This window comes from Danio aesculapii, chromosome 2 (assembly GCF_903798145.1).
Source record: "Danio aesculapii chromosome 2, fDanAes4.1, whole genome shotgun sequence".
Classification (NCBI taxonomy): Eukaryota; Metazoa; Chordata; class Actinopteri; order Cypriniformes; family Danionidae; genus Danio; species Danio aesculapii.
Genome location: NC_079436.1, coordinates 36,566,079 through 36,585,772, shown reverse-complemented (window position 1 = coordinate 36,585,772; position 19,694 = coordinate 36,566,079). Strand labels below are relative to the sequence as shown.

The 19,694-nt window shown below is 34.2% G+C and overlaps 1 protein-coding gene across 2 annotated transcripts in view; it reads right to left on the bottom strand.

The window, feature by feature from the left end:
* Positions 1-19,449, bottom strand: part of nrd1a (nardilysin a (N-arginine dibasic convertase)) — a 31,543-nt gene extending 12,094 nt beyond the window's left edge. Inside the window, exons 1-23 of one of the 2 annotated variants that reach the window (XM_056478282.1) lie at positions 19,392-19,449; positions 18,749-19,049; positions 17,027-17,285; positions 15,309-15,390; positions 15,065-15,218; positions 12,763-12,836; positions 12,581-12,676; positions 12,365-12,487; positions 12,214-12,271; positions 12,063-12,136; positions 11,911-11,980; positions 11,003-11,080; positions 10,738-10,858; positions 10,346-10,404; positions 10,150-10,204; positions 8,287-8,391; positions 8,043-8,166; positions 6,456-6,542; positions 6,230-6,349; positions 6,057-6,108; positions 5,715-5,865; positions 5,514-5,641; positions 1,945-2,107 (exon numbers count right to left, since the gene is read on the bottom strand). In XM_056478282.1, coding sequence (XP_056334257.1) covers positions 1,945-2,107; positions 5,514-5,641; positions 5,715-5,865; positions 6,057-6,108; positions 6,230-6,349; positions 6,456-6,542; positions 8,043-8,166; positions 8,287-8,391; positions 10,150-10,204; positions 10,346-10,404; positions 10,738-10,858; positions 11,003-11,080; positions 11,911-11,980; positions 12,063-12,136; positions 12,214-12,271; positions 12,365-12,487; positions 12,581-12,676; positions 12,763-12,836; positions 15,065-15,218; positions 15,309-15,390; positions 17,027-17,285; positions 18,749-18,924 — 2,409 coding nt within the window. In that variant the 5' untranslated portion in view covers positions 18,925-19,049; positions 19,392-19,449. The remainder of the gene's footprint in view (positions 1-1,944; positions 2,108-5,513; positions 5,642-5,714; positions 5,866-6,056; positions 6,109-6,229; positions 6,350-6,455; positions 6,543-8,042; positions 8,167-8,286; positions 8,392-10,149; positions 10,205-10,345; positions 10,405-10,737; positions 10,859-11,002; positions 11,081-11,910; positions 11,981-12,062; positions 12,137-12,213; positions 12,272-12,364; positions 12,488-12,580; positions 12,677-12,762; positions 12,837-15,064; positions 15,219-15,308; positions 15,391-17,026; positions 17,286-18,748; positions 19,050-19,391) is intronic. The other variant, XM_056478290.1, reaches the window with a different exon arrangement.
* Between the last annotated feature and the right edge of the window lie 245 nt (positions 19,450-19,694).

Below are 19,694 nucleotides of genomic sequence, written 5' to 3'. Positions count from 1 at the left end.
CACGCCCACTTCCGAAGCCTATAACAAACGTAAATTTTCGCCACTTCTGGGGCGTGTGCAAATTTTCGTGAGTTTTCGGGCATGTTTAGACCCTCAAAATCGCGATTCATTCGGGAGAAGAATAATAATAATAATAATAATAATAATAATAATAATAATAATAATAATAATAATAATAATAATAAACGGAGCAATTCCAATAGGGCCTTGCACCGTTCGGTGCTCGGTCCCTAATTATGGCAAATAGGTAACTAATCATTTATCAAGTAAATAAACAACAATTCTTAGAGCAAAATAATAATGGTTTAAAATAATTAAATAAATAAACGGAGGTAAATAAAAAATAAAAATCATACCATCTCTATTCTATATTCTATAAGTACTAATATTGGCTAAAAAAAAGAGTCACAAAGCCTCTGGAAAAGCTCATTAAACAAAATAATATATTTAAAAAATGTCAAAGGTAATGGTTTTGTTTTGAAGAAAAAACAAAATACATGGTTTATAATATTAATTTATATTTTCCTTTTTGTTTAACCTAATTTCTAATTTAAGCAGCCATGCAACTTAACCGTATGACCTTTTTTTAACCCTTTAATGTGCACCCTAATTTTTTTGACCGGTTTCATCGCTTAAATTGTGCTCCTAAAACCACCCTAAGCTTTTTTTTTAGGTTGACCAGGCAGTTACAATGCAGCGATTTGGAAGGGATCAAGTCATAAGTGAAATAGAAGTAAAATATTTATTACATTCAGGCTTTTAATTATTATTTTTTGTCTATCGAAAGTATCTATTGAATTTTTAAATAACCGAATATCAGAATTTAAATCAGTTCAGAGGATTTAAATATTAGAGGTGTGAATCTACACTGGTCTCACTGTTCGGTTACGATTATCATGCCATCGATTCGGTTCAATTCGATAGCTCGGTGCATTGACGATGATTTCCATACACAATTTTATATTTTACTTCACAGCACAAGATTTCTTGTATTAAAATGTATAATTTTTAAATTCATTAAATATGTATTTGTAATATAATCTTGTCCTTTAATACAGGCAGGCAGATATATGTACTGTACCTTTAATTTTACCTTCTCAAAGAAAACAATCTGCATCAAACAAAACTGAAGTACATTCACAGAACAACATGAACATTTAAAGCAAAAAAAAACTTAAATATAATTCCTCTTGCTTTAAGCATTGTCGAGGGAGTTGTTAAAACGCCTATGATTGGTCACACGCTCAACAGAAAGGGCTGCGATTGACTCTAATGCTGTTTACCAATACGTTTTATTTACTCGCGCTCGCCTCCCTTGCCATAGTATTCTACTGTGACATAGCGCATATGAGATAAATGACGTCAGTACATAATAACTGGTTAGGATCTATTACTGAACCGATACGGAATTGTCCACATCTGCATTGTGGTGCACAGAAGAAACAATTAATTTTGACACTCCTAATAAATATATTTACAGCCCATACATTCACTTAAAGAACGAAAGTAGCATCAATGAAAAAAAACAAAACCTGTATATATGAAAAGGAAAAAACATTTAATCCAAAGAGGAACATCAATCAATATTACCATATTTTTTTATTTTAAAGAAGTAGCACTTCTCTCAATGTGCGATCCTCTTTACCCTTTTTTTTTTTTTTTTTTTGCTAATGCTTGAGACTCCTTTTATAGCGAAGCCTCTGATAGTGATTAAATGCAAAGTGATAGAACATAATTTATAAACCAAACTAGCTCGAGTGCAGATATGCGTTACCCACCGCAGTCAATTTTCACCTGCATTTGGCAGTTTGGCAGGTGTTAAATTCAAACCTGAATATATTATATAACACTCTTAGTGCACATAAATAGAAGTCAACGTGGCATCTTTAAATCCTAGAATGCTCCTTGAAAAACAAATACAAGTGAGGTGTCTATAAAACTTACAGTACTAGTGAAGTTTCCCTGCAGTAGTCCTTCAGCATACAGCTCAGATTTGAAGCTGCTCACAAACTCCATGAGCTCATCCACACTGAGCCCGTCCAGCACAGCCTGGTACTTCTGGATGGTGGACCAGCGCGAGTGCTCCAGAATTAGCAGCCTCACGTCCCTGGAGAGACACATATAGATAGAAAGAGCTATGAGAGGAAGGCCTTTTTACTTAAAGGACATATATAGCAATGGCTATATAGACAATGACATACAGGATTTGCAAGGATACAGGGTTGCGAAGGGACCAATCATGGTGTTATGAGTCAATTATATTATACATCGGTCCAAGAGAATTTGACAATATATTGTAGAAGCTGCATCGAACATTAAAAAAAAGCTGGGTTTCAAACAATCGATTTGAGTTGGAACAAAATGAAGGAATTAAGTTAACTTATTAGTTTTTACAAATTGAAGTGGATTAAACATAAAACATTTTAAATAATTAGTTTAATAAACGGCAAACATAACATAAGTGAAGTGATATTCGCTACCAGGTCAATAAGATTTTTTTAAAAGAAATTATTCATTTTATTCAGCAAGAATGCATGACAAAACTGATCATAACAGCATTTGTAATGTATTAATAACACAATTTTAATGTATTAGAATAACATTTTTCTATTTCAAATAAATGCTTTTCTTGTAAAACTTCTATTAATGAAAAATCAAATAAATAAATAAACAAATAAATAAGCTTTTTCAAAACTGATACTCAAATATTAGAATGATCTAAATGATCTAAAGGATTATGTAACATTAAAATCTAAGGTAATGATTGCTGGAAATTCAGCTTTGCATTCACAAAAACAAATGACATTTTAAAATATAATAGAAAATTAAATTAGAATATTTCACAATATAGTTGTTTCAGTATTTTTTGATCAATGGTGAGCATAAGAGATTCATTCAGAAACATTCAAATAATCTTACTGACCCAAAACTTATAAACAGTAGTATACACATGTTTTTACACAGGCGTTAAAAAAAAAAAAATGGCATAAAAATATATAAACAAAAATCACAATCGGGATTAAACCACACCACAGACTGGCAGTGTAGAGAGGCTATAAAATTGCTTACATTTTCTTAAGACAATTTTGACCCCTTGACCACAAAATTTGTTTTACAAGAATATATATGTAGGAACAGCCAACAATACATTATATGGGTCAAATTAATTGATTTTTTTTTTTTATGGCAAAAATCATTAGAAGTAAAAATCATGTTCAATGAAGACATTATATACATTTCTTAGCATAAATATTTTTAGACCTAATTGTTAATTAGTAATATTCATGGCTAAGAACTTAATTTGAGCAATTTTAAAGGGAATTTTCTCAATATTTAGATTCTTTTAAACCCTCAGAATCCAGATTTACAAATGTATACAGCCAATGTTAAAAAAATATATAAACAAAAACTTATTTATTCAGTATGTATAGATCTTAATTAAAAAAAAGTCCATTATGACTGGTTTAGGGTTACATTTTCTAAAAGAAAGAAAAATTATGCTTGTGTAGTGTCTAAAGTATGTGGAAGGATTGTGTTACACTAAAACCTGAAGTACCGACTGCAGGAAATTCAGCTTTGTGTGCACAAAAAAAATGACTTTTTAAAATATAATATAATAATATAATACAATAAAATATAATACTAAATAAATTTCTAGTATTGCACAATATCTTTTTTTCTGTGTTTTATGATCAATTAAAAGCAGCTTAATTTATCTTCAAGACATCTTACAATTTTCCATCTTACAATATATCTGTAGGAATAGCCAACAATAAATTATATTGGTCAAAATGATTGATTTTTCTTTTATGCCAAAAATTATTTGAAAATTAAGTAAAGATCATGTTCCATGAAGACATTTTATAAATTTCTTAGCATAAATATATTCAGACTTAATTGTTGATTAGTAATATGCATGGCTAAGAACTGAATTTGGACTTTTTAAAGGGAATTTACTTAATATTTAGATTTTTGAACCCTCAGATTCCAGATTTACAAATGTCTACGTCATTGTTATAAAAAAATATAAACCACAACTTATTTATTCAGTATGTATAGATTTTAATTTTGTAAAAATGACCATTATGACTGGTTTAGGGTCACATTTTCTAAAAGAAAGAAATATATAAAACTTAAGCATGCTTGTGTGTGGTGTCTAAAGAATGTGGAAAGATTGTGTTACACTAAAACCTGAAATAACGACTAGAAAATTCAGCTTTGTGTCCACAAAAAAAATGTTAGGTCCCATGTGGAACCTGCTTGTTGTGGTTCTTTTTTGTGATTTGCAGAGCCTGCATGATTGCTGATTTGTGGGTGGGTCATTTCACCTGAGGCTTATTATGTGGTGCCTTTAAAGAGTCCAACATTTAACATAAGAGAGCTTGGTTTTTGATTTATTTTAGTTTGTTTTGGATCATTAGCTCATTTCACTACCATGCATATGCTTTTCACTACTTTTCCATTTATACCGACTTTGATTGTTTTGCCTAGGACAGGTTAGTTGGGCTCATAATATTTTTTGTAATCCCCGGATAGGTTATTTTTTTTTTTTTGGTGTTTTCCTGGGTTGAGTGCATGGTCGTGGTTGCATTTCTGGACTGACAGTTCAGCTGTGCACCAGCGGTATCAGCTGCTTAAAGAGGCTTGACTCTTGGGAAAACACAGATGAGTTAGGTTTAGTTTAGTTAGTGGGAAATGTGGGTTAGTTAGGGGGATATTTGATTATGAGCCGATTGCTTGTGTCCGAAGTTTAGATTTAAATCTTCAGTATTCATTAGTACTGTATTTGGTTAAGTTTATTCTAGTCTCTTTGGGATGATTTCGTTAGAAGATTTTGTTGGTTCTCTATCAGAGGAAAAGTTACATTTGTGTTCGAAGCAACAGTTGTAGGGCATTGTAGAGAACTATAAATTAATGGACATTGATAAGAGTTTACAAAAAGATGAATTGAGAGCTTTGTTTAAGGGGAAACTAGTGGATTGTAGCGTGTTAAATCCAGTATCTGAAACAGATGATGATGAATTTTTTTTCTGTATTTTATGATCTATTAAAAGCAGCTTATCTTCCCTTCAAGACATTTTCGACCCCTTGATCTCAAAACTAGTCTTACAATATATTTGTAGGAATGGCCAACAATACATGATATGGGTCAAAATTAATGATTTTTCTTTTATGCCAAAAATAATTTGAATAAAGATCATGTTCCAAGAAGCCATTTTATACATTTCTTAGCATAAATATTTTCAGATTAATTGTTGATTACTAATATGGACAATTGAAAAGGGAATTTTCAAATAACTGCATCAGCCAATATTATCTAAAGTATATACACAAACAAAAACATATTTATTCAGTATGTATAGATCTTAATTTTTTTTTATTGACCAAGTGACTGGTTCAGGGTCAAATTTTCTTCTAGAAAATGTAAGTATGCTTGTGTGTGGTGTCTATAAAGTATAAATGGGCTGTATAAAAGTATAACTGCGGTAAAAGCAAACATAAAATAGACGCACTTTCCAAGCTTCTCCGGCTTGATGAGGATGTTAAAGTAGGTTTTCTTCAGCTGCTCCGCAAACATGCTGAATACATCAGGAGCGGCGGAGAAATCAGCAAGATAATCCACAATCAGGTTGAACAGCAACTGCAACAAATTATCACAATTAAATATAATAAAAAAAGTTTGACATCCTGTCTTATATGCGCTCGTTACTGACCGGTAGTTTGTGATTGAAGCCCTTAACCTTGATGACCAGGCCATGTTCACCGGCCACCAGTTTATATTCTAGCTGCGCCACATCAGCTTCGTAGGCCGGCTCGGCCAAGTTGTGAACCAGGATATTCACAAACAGGTCAAAAAGCACCAGGCTAAGTGGAAGTAAGAAGAAGGAACAAAAAAAAAAGAGAAGGTCAGATGGAAAGGTAAATGGACAGGAATAGAAACTGGAGATGAAGTGAAGACCTGAGCACACGCTAATGGCTAGATGAGGTTTCCATGGTTACAACATTTACAAGATCTGCTCAAATCACGGTATGTTTTCACAGGTTCTTCAGCTTACTTTTTTGGAGATTTCTGCACCACAGGTGATATAAGATGGAACCGCACGTATGCTGAAAAAAGAGACAGAAGTGTTCAGTAAGAGACTTTTTGTACTTCAGACTTTTTTTTTTTTTTTTTTTTTCTCGCTGTTAGACATGATATATTGACTGTAGAGACAAACAAAAATCACACCTTTGGGGATCTTGAACTTGTTGTCCTTCTTGTACCACAAACATCCTCGGTCATTGTTCATTATTCTGACAGGATATTCGGTGTCCGGACAATCAGAGGTCTTGAGGGCGAAATCGGTGGCTGGAGGTGAAAAGAGATGACAACGCCAATTGCAAACGCTCTTGAAACAGGCGACAGATACAGTATATGACAACAACTTCAAAAGACGCCTATCAAAAATGCCCACCGATGAACTTGTTTTCAGCAGGTAGGTGAAGGCTAGGGTTTAAATCAAAATCTTTTGCCCAGATCTCTCTCCAGTGCTGCTCTATGTCTGTAAGAGAAGTCAAAAAAGATAGTTTAGAACAATGGTCTCAAACTCAATTCCTGGAGGGCTACGGCTCTGCATAGTTTAGCTCCAACCGCCTCCGACTCACACCTGCTTAATGGTCCATAGTAGTTTCGAATACCTTGACTAGTTGGATCAGCTGTTTGATTGGCTTTAAAGCAAAACCGTGCAGAGCTACTGCCCTCCAGGAATCCAGTTTGAGACCATTGGTTTAGAAGACAGTTTAGCTGTCAGAAGTTGCACAGCTTACACGAAAAATTTCTGTCATCAATTAAGATTAAGAGTACATGTAAATATTATTAAAGCAGATTTAAAACCAGGCAATAATGATGTCAAATAAGCATGTCCATCTAAAAAAAAAAAAAAGGCGAGTCTTTTAAGCAAACAACATTCTGTAACAATTATTCAGCACTGATGTCTGACAAATAGACCATTCATTTATATAGATTGGCTTATATAACACATTTTAAGCATAATATATCCTCTAACCTCTCCATATAATAAATGATCGCATTATTTACTCACCCTTGTGTTATTCCAGACCCATTCGACTCTCATTCATCTTCAGAACATAAATAGATAGACATTAAATAGAAGACATTTTGAATCAAATCTGGAAGAAATGGGAGTTCACCATAAACCAAGGCTTCGTTTTGGTTCTATCCAAATATAAACACTGATCAGCAATCATAAACGCATGAACACATTTAACTCGAGCAAACAAACCTCATTGATTTGCACATTTTGGCATGATATTGAACAATGAACCTCACTGGTTCTTGTGTGTCGAGCAAGCACCAAAATGACCAAATCTAAATGCTAATTTGCTCAGTGTTTATATGTGAATAATATCTCAAATTAAATCTTAAAAAAAGTTAATGCATCTATTTAGGATTAAATTGCTCAATTTATAATGCTTTCATGAACGTTTTAAAGTAATTGGTGAAAAAACACAAACCTCTGTCTATTTAACTATAAATATTTTCAACTGTCTTCTGAAGATGAAATTTCTTTTGGGTTTGGAATGACAGGAAGGTGAATAAATACATAAATACTGTAGCATTAAATAACCATTTAAGATTCATTACGGCAAGAGGAGAGAGCGCTAAATATTTTTATGCTTACAAACAGCATCAGTTAATGTGCTTGAATGCATCTCTCTTCAGAGTATCCGCCTTTGATCTTGCTAGTATTAAAAATATAGGCTGTCACTTATTGTGGTTATGGTATTTCAAACAAAAACACTCCCACACAGCCGCGGTTGCTTCCTAATTTTAGCATCAGATTTACATCTCCAGCTCTAGTGAATGTATTATGTAAGTTAATCTGACTAGACTGTTATTAATTTGACAGTGCAGACACAAATATTCTAGATTTTCTACACAAAGTTTACATTCGTACCGTGCATGACTTTTTAAACTTGTCAGCTTTACCTTCTGATCCTGAGTGGAAAACAAAGAATTGAAATTGAAAACATGTACAAACCCTCCGTGCTGTACTGAGTCCCAAACCACTTTTCCCTGAGTGGGCACTGGCCTTCATGCTCAGGGGACAAAAGCAGCAAGTTGGCCTTCTCTGGTGTGAGGAGGTTCAATGCAGCAGAGATAACCTAAGGGAATAAACACACAATTATAAAGGGGACAAGCTAAAACAGCACAAATACGCCAAAAAAAAGAAACAAAAAAGCTGTAATAAATCAAAATCAGTGGTGCCTATAAAGGGCAATTACCTCAGGTTTGAACTCAAACATTAACTGGTCTCCTGTTAAGAAGTCCTCTTTTGGAAACAACTGCATGTTTTCACAAATGTCCTCCACATACTCAATAGGATCAGTCTGTAAAAGCAACACTGTAACTCAACAAAAATACTCAGAACCATTTCCTTTTTACCCTTGTGTGCTGTTTTTGAATGTTAATTTGGCCACAAATTAGGAAATTCTTTGCTTTTCATCAAATGGAATGATTATTGCGTCATTTTTAAGGGTCATTTTCGACCCTTTCATTTTGTTTGTGGCTGTTTTTGCCTCATTGGCTTTATAAAATATTTTTTCATAATCATGTATTCTTGATTTATTGCTGGTTTTCCCTGTTGGGAACATTTTTACTGTTGATCATCAGTTGCAGTGCAAAAAAGCTTAGTTTCTGCCTTCTATATGGAGTCTAACGTGTGTGTGAGAGACCTTTACACAATTCTCTTGATATGTCTGGGAAAATCTAATTAAGCAACTCAGCTCTCAGAACATAGCAAGTAGGGCGGTGCGAATTTTTTTTTTTTTTTTTTTTTTTTTTTTTTTTGGGGGGAAAATATCTAATTGCAATTTCTTTCTAACAGAGATTGCAATTTCGATTTGAGATTTTGTAGTCAAGCTTCAGCTCAATAATCTGTATCGTAGCTTCTTACTGCTAAAATGCAGTGAGTGTTCACACGGGGCATCAGTTTCAATGCTTCCCATTCACTTTGAATGGGTGACGTCAGGCGTTGCCGAACTGCATTGTGGATCCATCGGCGCCGATTTAGTGGCCTTGCTTGGTGCAGAAGTTGGGACTTTCTCAACTTTTCAAGCGCCGACAGAAGCGTCAGCCAATCAGATCGCTGTATGCAAATACAGCAGCTCAGACAGTAGCCGATTGCTGACTAATTTCATTGGCTGACGCTGCTATGACGATCGCGTCAGCCCCAACTTCAGACACACACTCTGTAAAGCATTGACGCTAAAGCCCCGTGTGAATGCATCGTAACAGCTGCAAACAACTGTAAAACTTTACTTAGCTGTTGCTTGCTACTAGATTGAGTGTCACTGGCAATACTATCAGGTGAATTTTTTTTTTTTTTTTTTTTTTTTTTTTTTTTTAGCAAGACACTCCTCCATATGGCTGCCAGTGGTGCTTTTTAGGTGCTGGTTGTAATATTCCCGTATTACATGCTGTTTTTCTTTGATATGAATTCGAATCAATGCTTCTGAAGCAGCAGACGCCATCATCCCACTTGTCTGCGCTTTCCTGTTTGCTTGTTTTAGAAAGGGCTTTCCGCATAGTTTGGCATTGCAATTCTGATTAGGCAGAACAAAGATGTGCCGAAGGGGGAAATTAAATGATATACATTTCATAATCGCAGCTTCTTGCGATTTTGCTAATCGCAACGTGTCAAATCGCGATTGTGATTTGATTTCGATTAAATCGCACAGCCCTAATTATAAGTGTATATATGCACACACTATAATCTACTGTTTTATGCTAAATAAACTGCATTTAAAAGCCAGAAACTTTTTTTTTTTTTTTTTTTATCTAAAGGTTTAATGCTGCCAACTGATGATCAACAGGAAAAATGACACATTTTAACTCTTTCCAACAGGGAAAAACCACCAACAATGAAGAATGCATTATTATATGCTGTCATGACTAATCTAAAAATGTCATTGTAATGGAAGTGAATGGGGCAAAAACAGCCACAAACATAATGAAAGGGTAGTGAATTTAAACAGTACATAAGCGTTAAAAAGATTCTAATAGACGAGTAAAATATACTAATCTTTTGGTAAGAAGCACCTATGCATTTATATAAGCTAACAACACTGTAAACTATTTCATCTTACCTGCTCTTGATAGTGGAACTCATTAGCCTCAATCTTTTGAATTTCTTCATATATTCTGTCAAAAACAAAAATAAATAAAATACAAATTGTGATGCTTTTCAAGCTACATCATTCAGTGTGTGCAAAAGTTTTGCGAAGACACTTTTAAACTGACATCTTGTCTAGTCTAGCAGCACACTTCACATAAAGAGCCTACCTCTGTTGTGGCCCAAGAGTCTGAAGCATTTTCAAGTACTGGAAGACGAGATGAGCAACCTGAATAAAGGAAAAAAACATCCAAATTAGCATAAACATTCATTTTGAGTGGGACGGAACTTAACAGAAACTGTGTCTGTTATAATTCAGGATGGTAAAAGGGGTGTGTTTGTGCCTCAGAGGCTTTGTAATCCTGTTTTACACACATCTAGCAAAGCTGTTCGCTTCTCTGCTTTACCCCTGTATTTCTATAAAGACATTAAGCGTGAAAAGAATATTATATCTTAAAGATGTTTGCGACCGCAGTGCATACTTTCTGACATGCACAAGTAATGTAGGCTGCTAGAAATCAAAAGCAATGCAGTTTTTATACCGTTTGTGTCCCTAACAGACCTCATAGAAGTTCTGGAAGCCCTCGTCGGTCAGTGTGATGGAGATACTAAAAATTGAGTATGTGGTGTTCTGATCAAAACCGGTTTCGCTGTTTCCTCCAAATAAAGCCAGAGCCCAGCACCTAGACACAGACAGATACAGGTTTTACAGTTTATGCACAAAATAAGTAAGCCCAATACCAAACTATGCTCAACGTCGAGGTCACTTACTTGGAAAGCAGAACATTGCTACAATATAAAATTAAATTATGCGTGAAAGGACTTACTTTCTCCTAAGCATTGACAGGATACTTCCAGTTCCCTCGTGGCCAATCAGCCAAGCGATGTAATGGAGTGGCTTGACCCTGTGGATTGACATAAAGAGCTTTAGATATGAATTTCTTATTTAAAGAAAAACCCCCAAAAAGTATGTATATACAGTCAAATTTGTTAGCTGTTATGTAAACTTATTTTATTCTTTTTCAAATATTTCCTAAGTCCATAGGTTTCCTCCGGGTACTCTGGTTTCACCCACAGTCCAAAGACATAAGCTATAGGTGAATTGAATAGACTAAATTGGCCATAGTGTATGTGTGTGAATGAGTGTGTATGAATGTTTCCCAGTACTGGGTTGCAGCTGGAAGGGCATCCGCTGTTTAAGATTGGATAAGTTTGCGGTTCATTCCGCTTTGGCGACCCCTGATGAATAAAGGGACTAAGCAGAAGGAAAATGAATGAATTTTTCTAAGCCATGTTAATCAGAGCAAAGAAATTTTCACAGTTTTTCCTAAAATATTTTTATCCTCTGGAGAAAGTCGTTTTTAATTTTTAGACTGGAACAAAAAGAAAAATTTTGAAATCTTTTTAAAATAATTAAGACATTATTATCCCCTTTTAAAAATTATTTTTTTGAATGGCTGCAGAACAAACTACTGTTGTCCAGTGACTTTCCGGAGTTAATCGAATTAACCTAGATAAGCCTTAAATGGCACTTTGAAAGCTGAAAACAAAATCTTGCAAAATAATGAGTAAACTATTGTCTACAGTCATCATGGCAAAGACGAAATTAGGTCTTCTGTTAAACAACACATGGGAAATATTTGAAAAAAAATTTGACAGGAGGAATACAAATTTGGATTTCAACTGTCTATTATACACGAGTACATAATGAAAAGTGCCACCCTGACTGTTTTACCTGTAGTGCTTCTCCTGAGGTGGTAGAGCCCATGTGATGGTGAGGGCATGCACTTTTCTAACAGGCACCACTGCAACAAAGAAATCATTAAAAGTGACGTTTACAGTTGTATTAAACCTCTGATGAAAATTACCGTATGTTCTACAACAAACCTCTGTAAAGTTTATTGAAGGCAGGAGTTTCAAAGGGATTTAGCTTGTCTGAAAAATCAGGCTTCAGCTGCCCACTGAAATGCATTGAAAATCTCTTTAAAAACATTAAGCATTAGCAGAGAACTTTAAATAATGCTTATGTTCTGCTTACTTGTTGGGCACCTGACTGAAGATTTCTCTAACCCATTCCTCAAGGGTGTCAAGACTCTCTGTGAAGATATTATAGCAATAAGATCAGTTTTCTAGTTTAGTATCATTTTTTTATTTTCACATTCAAGTAACGTTCCTCGCACAATACCTACCTTTAGACTGCACTGCCAGGGTCATATAGTGGGCAGAGTAGTGCCTCTTCCAGAAATCACGGAGTCGCTTGTAAACATTGATGTTTTTTTCCTTAGGCTCGGTCTTTAGGGTCTGTGCATTTCCTTAAACAATCACCATTACATTACAAAAAAAAATCTAATGGTCCAGAAACATTTAAATAGCTACACTGAAGCAGCGCTGTATGTTTAACTTACCCCAACAGAATTTGCCCATGGGATGGTCGGGCTTTGCGAGGCTGCCAAAGAGCATTTCCTTACGGTGAGAATCGGACGGCTTGGCAAGCTGATATTCTGTAGCAAACAGATAGCTTTCACTTTACAGCTGCATTATAAAGATCACTTTTAATCTATAATTACTTTTTTTTTTTTTTTCTCACCACTGTCCACAGCCTCAACCTCTCGATCAATGGCATCTTCAATCATAAGAGGACATATAAAAAACTGAGCCCATCTGAGATAAAACAAAAAAGACAATTAGGTCAAACATTAAGGGTGCAATAAAGCTCCCTGTGAGATTTGAATAATTTAAATCAAGTCAGTTAATTTTAAGATTATCTATAAGCTAGTGTGCTTTAAATCAATGACAAAACTCGCTTTTAGAACCTGTAAAACTCCTTTAAACATGCAGTTTGTCACTTCCGCCTAAAGGCTGATTTATACTTGAAGCGGTTGCTAGTTCGAATTGAGTGCATGCGGCAAATTTGATGCCATGGCGGAGGTTCCGGTTGGGTGTACACGACATTATTTCGGCTGGCGGAGTGCACATTTTTTCGAGACTCAAGCAAACAGTTCACACAGCGATGCATTTCATGAATTGAGTCGAATATGAATCACTTTGAAGAGATTTTGTCTGAACAGGTACAACTGTACAGACTTCTTTATGATTCGTCCATGCATGATTTTAGGGATTACAGCCGTTAAAGTTTTTGTAAAAAAGTTTGGAAAAACTTGAGGGATAATCGTTTGTTAAAACCAAAAAAAGAGAGGCCATGGCAAAACTGGAGACCCATATGGTTTTAATATATAAATCACAGAAATGTTTTTTACTAGAATTAAGGAACAAATAATTTCTTTGATATCTGGAAAAGAATATTTCAACCTATCGGTTTACAATATACTGATGCCCTGTTTTTCTAGGCTTTATTGGTGATAATGGTCAGGAATGTTGCACCATTATTGCCTTTTTCGAATACAAGTAGAGGCCACAAACTAGCCAGACAGTAATGTGAGAATTGTGTTATGGGCTACATCTTTAAAAAAAAACGGTCAGTATGCTTGTGCTTGGTTATTTAGCAAGGTAAAACAGTGATTTCTCCTATTTTTAATCACCAGCCAGAAATGTTTGTATATTAGTATGCATTATGTCAAAGTCCTAGTAAATATAACACACTAAAGTACAAACTTTTTAAAATAAATAATTGCTTTTTTATTAAAGCTTTTTCATTAAAGCACGATTTTCATTTTTATTCATAGTCGAAAAAAATAAAATAGCCAAAAAAATAGTAATAACCACAAGGTAACATTTAGTAAATTATTTGGTACATGTATATTTTTTTCTTGCCATAATAAAAAATCTATTTGTAGATTAACCCATGTTCTGTTGTCATTAATATGTTAATAAACATCAATAGATACAACTGTGTGAGATATGAACAAAAGCAAGTGATGCAACAAAGTTTGAATTAAAAATCTTGAGTGCTTATAAAAATCTTGAATGATATTAATAATATGATGTAGTTTGGAAACGTCCTACTTCTATGTTTATCCAACTGATTTTATGGTCTGTTTCCTTTGATCGCCCACTATTTTAAGGAATATCTCAACAGCGAACATGTCAAGTATAAAAGCCTCATCTGTTTTGCAAGGTGCATTCAGCGGAAGTGTGCGATGCCAGGCAAAAGTATAAATCAACCTTAAAAGGATCAATGCTTTTTATCACGTCATTTCATACTTCAGTTTCTCATCAAATCTCGACCAATTAAATGCTCGCTAATATTTGTTTTTCATTTGATGCGCTTGAGCACAAACACTCTCTCACTGGTAAAGCTATGATTAAAAACACAGCTACTGGCTGTTATATAAAAAGGGGAGTAGCTACACTATGTCCCACCCCATCTTCATTTTTCAGTTGAGATTAAGTCAAACATCAAATATGAAACGCACATTTAAAGCACTTCATGGGACCCTTAAAACATGCTACACATTTTCTCAATATTTTACAGAAGACTAAAATGTTATCACTAAAATGTTATCAACTATAACAACAGATCATAAACCAAAAACATGTCAGGCATATTTAAAAAAATAAATAAATAAAAAAAATAAAAAAATTCATTTGATAACAAGTGCAGCCTCAATATACTAATTAATCATTTTAAATTGATAGGCTTTGCTACTACGCATCAAACCACAAGGATTTACCCATTTATCAGCAGCAGGAAGCGTTTAATCATTTTTAAAAACAATACAATTTAGTATGATTGATTGATCAAAGACACTTTAAAGGTTATGCAAGACCAAAGTGCATGTATAAATGCATTTGTTTTTATGTTAGTGCTTTTGGTAAAACAAAATGCTCAAAGGTATTGTGTAAAATACATCTGTTCTGACTCCAAAAAAAAAATAAAAAAGCCCCTCAAGATAAGTGGCGATATGATCACATCTTTAGTGCTACTTCACCTGTCAAGGGCTTCTTTAAAGCGTTTCCTCTGCACGTCAAATTGGAAAATGGTTCTCTCACAATCAGTGGAAGCGTTATCACTGCCGCCATGCTTTTTTAGGAATGCATCAAAGCCATTTTCAGAAGGGTACTTTTCGCTGCCCATGAATACCACTGGGATACAAGAAGTGAGATTTGGTCAAGTGAAATGTTATCAAGGAGATTGAAGTACTGTTGAATATAGTAATGGCAGAACAGACGCACTGTGCTCCAGGAAGTGTGCAAGGCCAGGTAAATCGTTAGGGTCACTGAAACTCCCTACCCCAATACAAAGGGCTGCTGCAGACTAAATACAGAAAAAAGGGGAAAGAGAGAGAGAGAGAGAGAGAGAGAGAGAGAGAGAAAAAGAGCATTTAACTGCACTGAAAATGTTGCTAAATACTGTCTATTGAGTCATTGTGTTAAGGACAATTTCAAGATATTCTTGAGAATAAATTGAAAATGGCTGATATGGCAATTTGTCTAAATAGACAAAGGATTGGACTTGTTTTATTTTGGCTAGAATAAAAGCAGATATAAATTTTTAAAACACTATTTTAAGGTCAAAATTATTAGCATCTTTAAGCTATTTTTTTCCCCGATAGTCAAAAGAACAAACCATCTTTATAAAATAACTTGCCTAATCACCCTAACCTGCCTAGTTAACCTAGTTAAGCCTTTAAATGTCACTTTAAGCTGTATAGAAGTATCTTTAGTGTAGTCAGTACTGAAGCCAAATCTGGAGTTTATCTTACAAAATAACTTTACAAAAATGAGTAGCCCAAATTTATATGTTAGGAAAAAATATTAAATAATTTTTAAAAATAGCAAAAAACAAGAGAAACAAAAATATATATACTATTTAGTTGAAATGTTGTAGTTTGTTGTTTTTGCAATATTTTGCATGAATTTAAATGTATTATCTTTCCATTTCTAAAGATGTTCTGTGACTAAAATATTTCTTTTAATAAATATATATGTTAATAAATCTGTTTTGTTCAAATGCACCAATATATATTGAATATGCCTATATTCACTGAGAAATCGATAAAAATCTTCTAAATGGGGTGTAAATGCATGTACAGTGCACAGCATAAATGAGTACACCCCTCACAGATCTCTCTTTTAAATTAACATTTTCAATAGGATGCTTGATAATAACATATTGGTTCATAAACATTAGATTAGTCAGTATCAAAGGCAAAAAATCTAACAAAACCGGTTTAAGATCACGGTCCAAAAATTAGTACACCCAAATTAATATCCAAGAAAAAAAATAAATAAAATAAAATTGTAATAAAATCAAGAGAAACATAAAACATATACAATTTTGTTGAAAGTTTGAAATTTTTCTTGCAATAACTTATTTGAATATTAAATGCCTTATCTTTCTATTTCTAAAAATGTTAGGTGAACAAACTCTTATTTTAATGTATAACTTGTTAATAAAACCTTTAATATCACTAAAATTAATTGCATATATTAACTGAGACATTAATAAAAATATTTAATTTAATAAGGGGCTGTGCTCATTTATGCTGAGCAGCAGTGTAAAATGCATTCACAATAAAATATGCAAAAATGATACAGAACACAAAGCTGTGAAGATCAGTTTTTTTTCTGTAGTCACGTAAACAAAACTCAGTATTGAAAAGAGAGAGAAAAAAAAGGCTAGTTTCATTTAAGAGTGGCTGATTGGATAGAGGCAGACCTAAATGCAAGTTTGTGATAAAGGGAATGAGTTTATGCAGATGACACAATTGGGGAAGTCCATAATGCAATCCATTAGAGATATTTACTTCATCAAAAGATTAAATTGTGACAGCCTGGATAAAATAAAAATCTTAAAGTATAAAAACATGAATAGATACATTTTGATTTCATGCTGACTGTAATACGGAGATTTAATTTGAATAACATGCATGTTAATCTCAAAACCAAACCTGTTTTTCAGATCCCTTTTTCTTCTTCTGGTCACTGTCCTCATCTAGCTCCTCAAAATCGCTATCCTGACTGTCTCCTTCCTCTTCAGATTCCTCATCCGTTCCTTCCCCCGAGTCTCCCTCTTCTTCCTCTCCCTCTGCCTCCTCTTCCGCCTCCTCCTCTTCAGAATCTTCATCATCCTCATCTTCAGCTTTCCCATCTAAACCACTCAGATCAGAGATGAGCAGAGCCCTCAGTCCATTACTCAGCTCAATATATCTGTATGAAAAGAAGAAAAAGAAATTCTGTTACTCACTTTTGTCACCCGCACGCGCATGCAGTGTTGTGTTACACACTCAAAGATGCAACGAGAGCTTGTGTTTTACTTGAGCGATCTCATATTTCTGTTGACTCCCAATCCTCGAGTGCCAACATACTGTATCATTCATAATGTAAAATGATCTTTTAAAAGGTTTCACTTGTTACTTTAAGAGTATATACACAAGCAGAAAAAGTTAGGATTTATGTTTTATAATAAGCTTATTCTGCTCACAAAGGATGCATTTATTTAACAATAAAAACAGAAGTAATTGTGAAATGTTATTGCAATATTAAACAACTCTTATTATATTGAATATAATTAATTATTGTGCGTTAAAGCTGATTTTTTTTTCCCAAGCATGATTAGTCTTTATTGTCACGTAATACTTTACATATTTTAGTATCATGATCTGCTCAAGAAAAAAACATTTATTATTATTATTATTAGTAGTAGTAGTAGTAGTAGTAGTAGTAGTAATAACAGTAGTAGTAGTAGTATTGTTGTTAGTTTGGGAAACTGATACAATATCATTCAAAAGTACCATTAAAATATACATTAATTTTAGCAAGTTTAACTCAAGTAATTCACAACTTTGTGTTAAATGTAAGGTGAAGGTGGTAGACTACATCCATTTATTATGGAATTATCCTGTTATTAGATCAGTGACACCCTCATCCTTGAAAGGGTGGCAAAATATTATTAGGGAAATGATTCCCTTAGAATTCATTCATATGATCGCTGCGGCTTTTCATCAAGTCTGGACTCCTTACTTGGATTTTATTTTTGTTTCTTTAAGCTGCATTTTGAGTTATGGTATGTCATAATTGAATTTGGTTTTTTGTTTTACCATTATTTTATCTTTATATATTTTAATTGTTTATTTATTTACTTATCATTATTATTATTTTTATTTATTTGTTTATTTACTATAATTTTATTATTTATGATCTATATCAGTGTTTCCCAACCCTGTTCCTGGAGGCACACCAACAGTACATATTTTGTATGTCTCCCTTATCTGACCCATTCGTGTCAGGTTTTGGAGTCTTTTCTAATGTTCTGCTGAGTTGATTCAGGTGTGTTTGATTAGGGAGAGGTTGAAAATGTGTACTGTTGGTGTGCCTTCAGGAACAGGGTTGGGAAACACTGATCTATATGAGAGATATATATATATATATAATTTATTCTGTTTTTCTTTAGCATTGCATTGTTAAAATGGGCATAAGTTGGCGGTTCATTCCACTGTGGCAACCCCAGATTAATAAAGGGACCAAGCCGAAAAGAAAATGAATGAATTGGCAAAGAATACTTTTCTGAAACTATATTATTAAGGAGAAAGTCTGAATGTGCAAATATAAAATCAATTTTACTTCAGTTATATTATATACGTGACACTTTTAAATCTACATGTGGACTTTACCTGTATTGTTTGGGGTCACTCGGTGATTTGATAATTTGAGAGTCTCCCTGGTTTTCATCTCCACCACTGTCCCCTGGAGGTGCGTTGGGGTCTCTGACTGATTCCCCCCGGTCAGGACCAGCAGATTGAGCCGGACTGCTGGCTGCAGCACATTTGAACTTGTTTGTTTGGGGCATCCTGAACAATGACGCTACTTTAGCACAGGGGCTGAGATGAACGGGGCTGTTTATGACTCCGCTGCAAAACAGGGGAAACGCACGCGCAGCCTTGAATAGAGCAATACTGACTTTCTGTTTCCAGTCTAAAAGAAACCATATGAAACAATGTAAAGATAACAAAAAACAAATTGCGTACAATATCTTGAGTTAAATGTAGGATCTTGATTTTGACGAGGGAATTCTTTAACTTCACAGACGTATTTTTGACAGCTAACGTTACACATTTGTATCATCATCCCTGAGCTACAATTTGGCTAATCCGCTACATAACGGCAGTATTTAAAAGGAACCAAAAACGTATTATTTGTTTGATGTGGTTTAGGCTAATTGGCTTAGCTCATTTGTCTAAAATATAACAGGTTCATCTTCAATCAGACCCTCGTAATATTTCACAAAGTTAGTCAAGTTTCATCGCAGTCTCATACCTGCTTTCCTCCTGACGATGGGTCAGCCGAACTTATCGTCGCCAAGCTTGTCGCTGGTAGGTTGCGTCTATGCAATAAGAAGTAGATTGATTCGTCAAAAGCCACTGACGTTGTAAAACGCGACTCTCTGATTGGATGACTTCATTGCTAGGCGAATATAATAAGTGGCGCTGTTGCTTCTGCTTCAACAGCGTTTCCTGTTGTGATGTTTGATCTGTGGGAGTCTTACATTTGGGCCTATTCCTAAATTAATAGTCATTTTTGTAACGACATTAAGTCTGTGTGTAACCAGCCCGTTTTAGT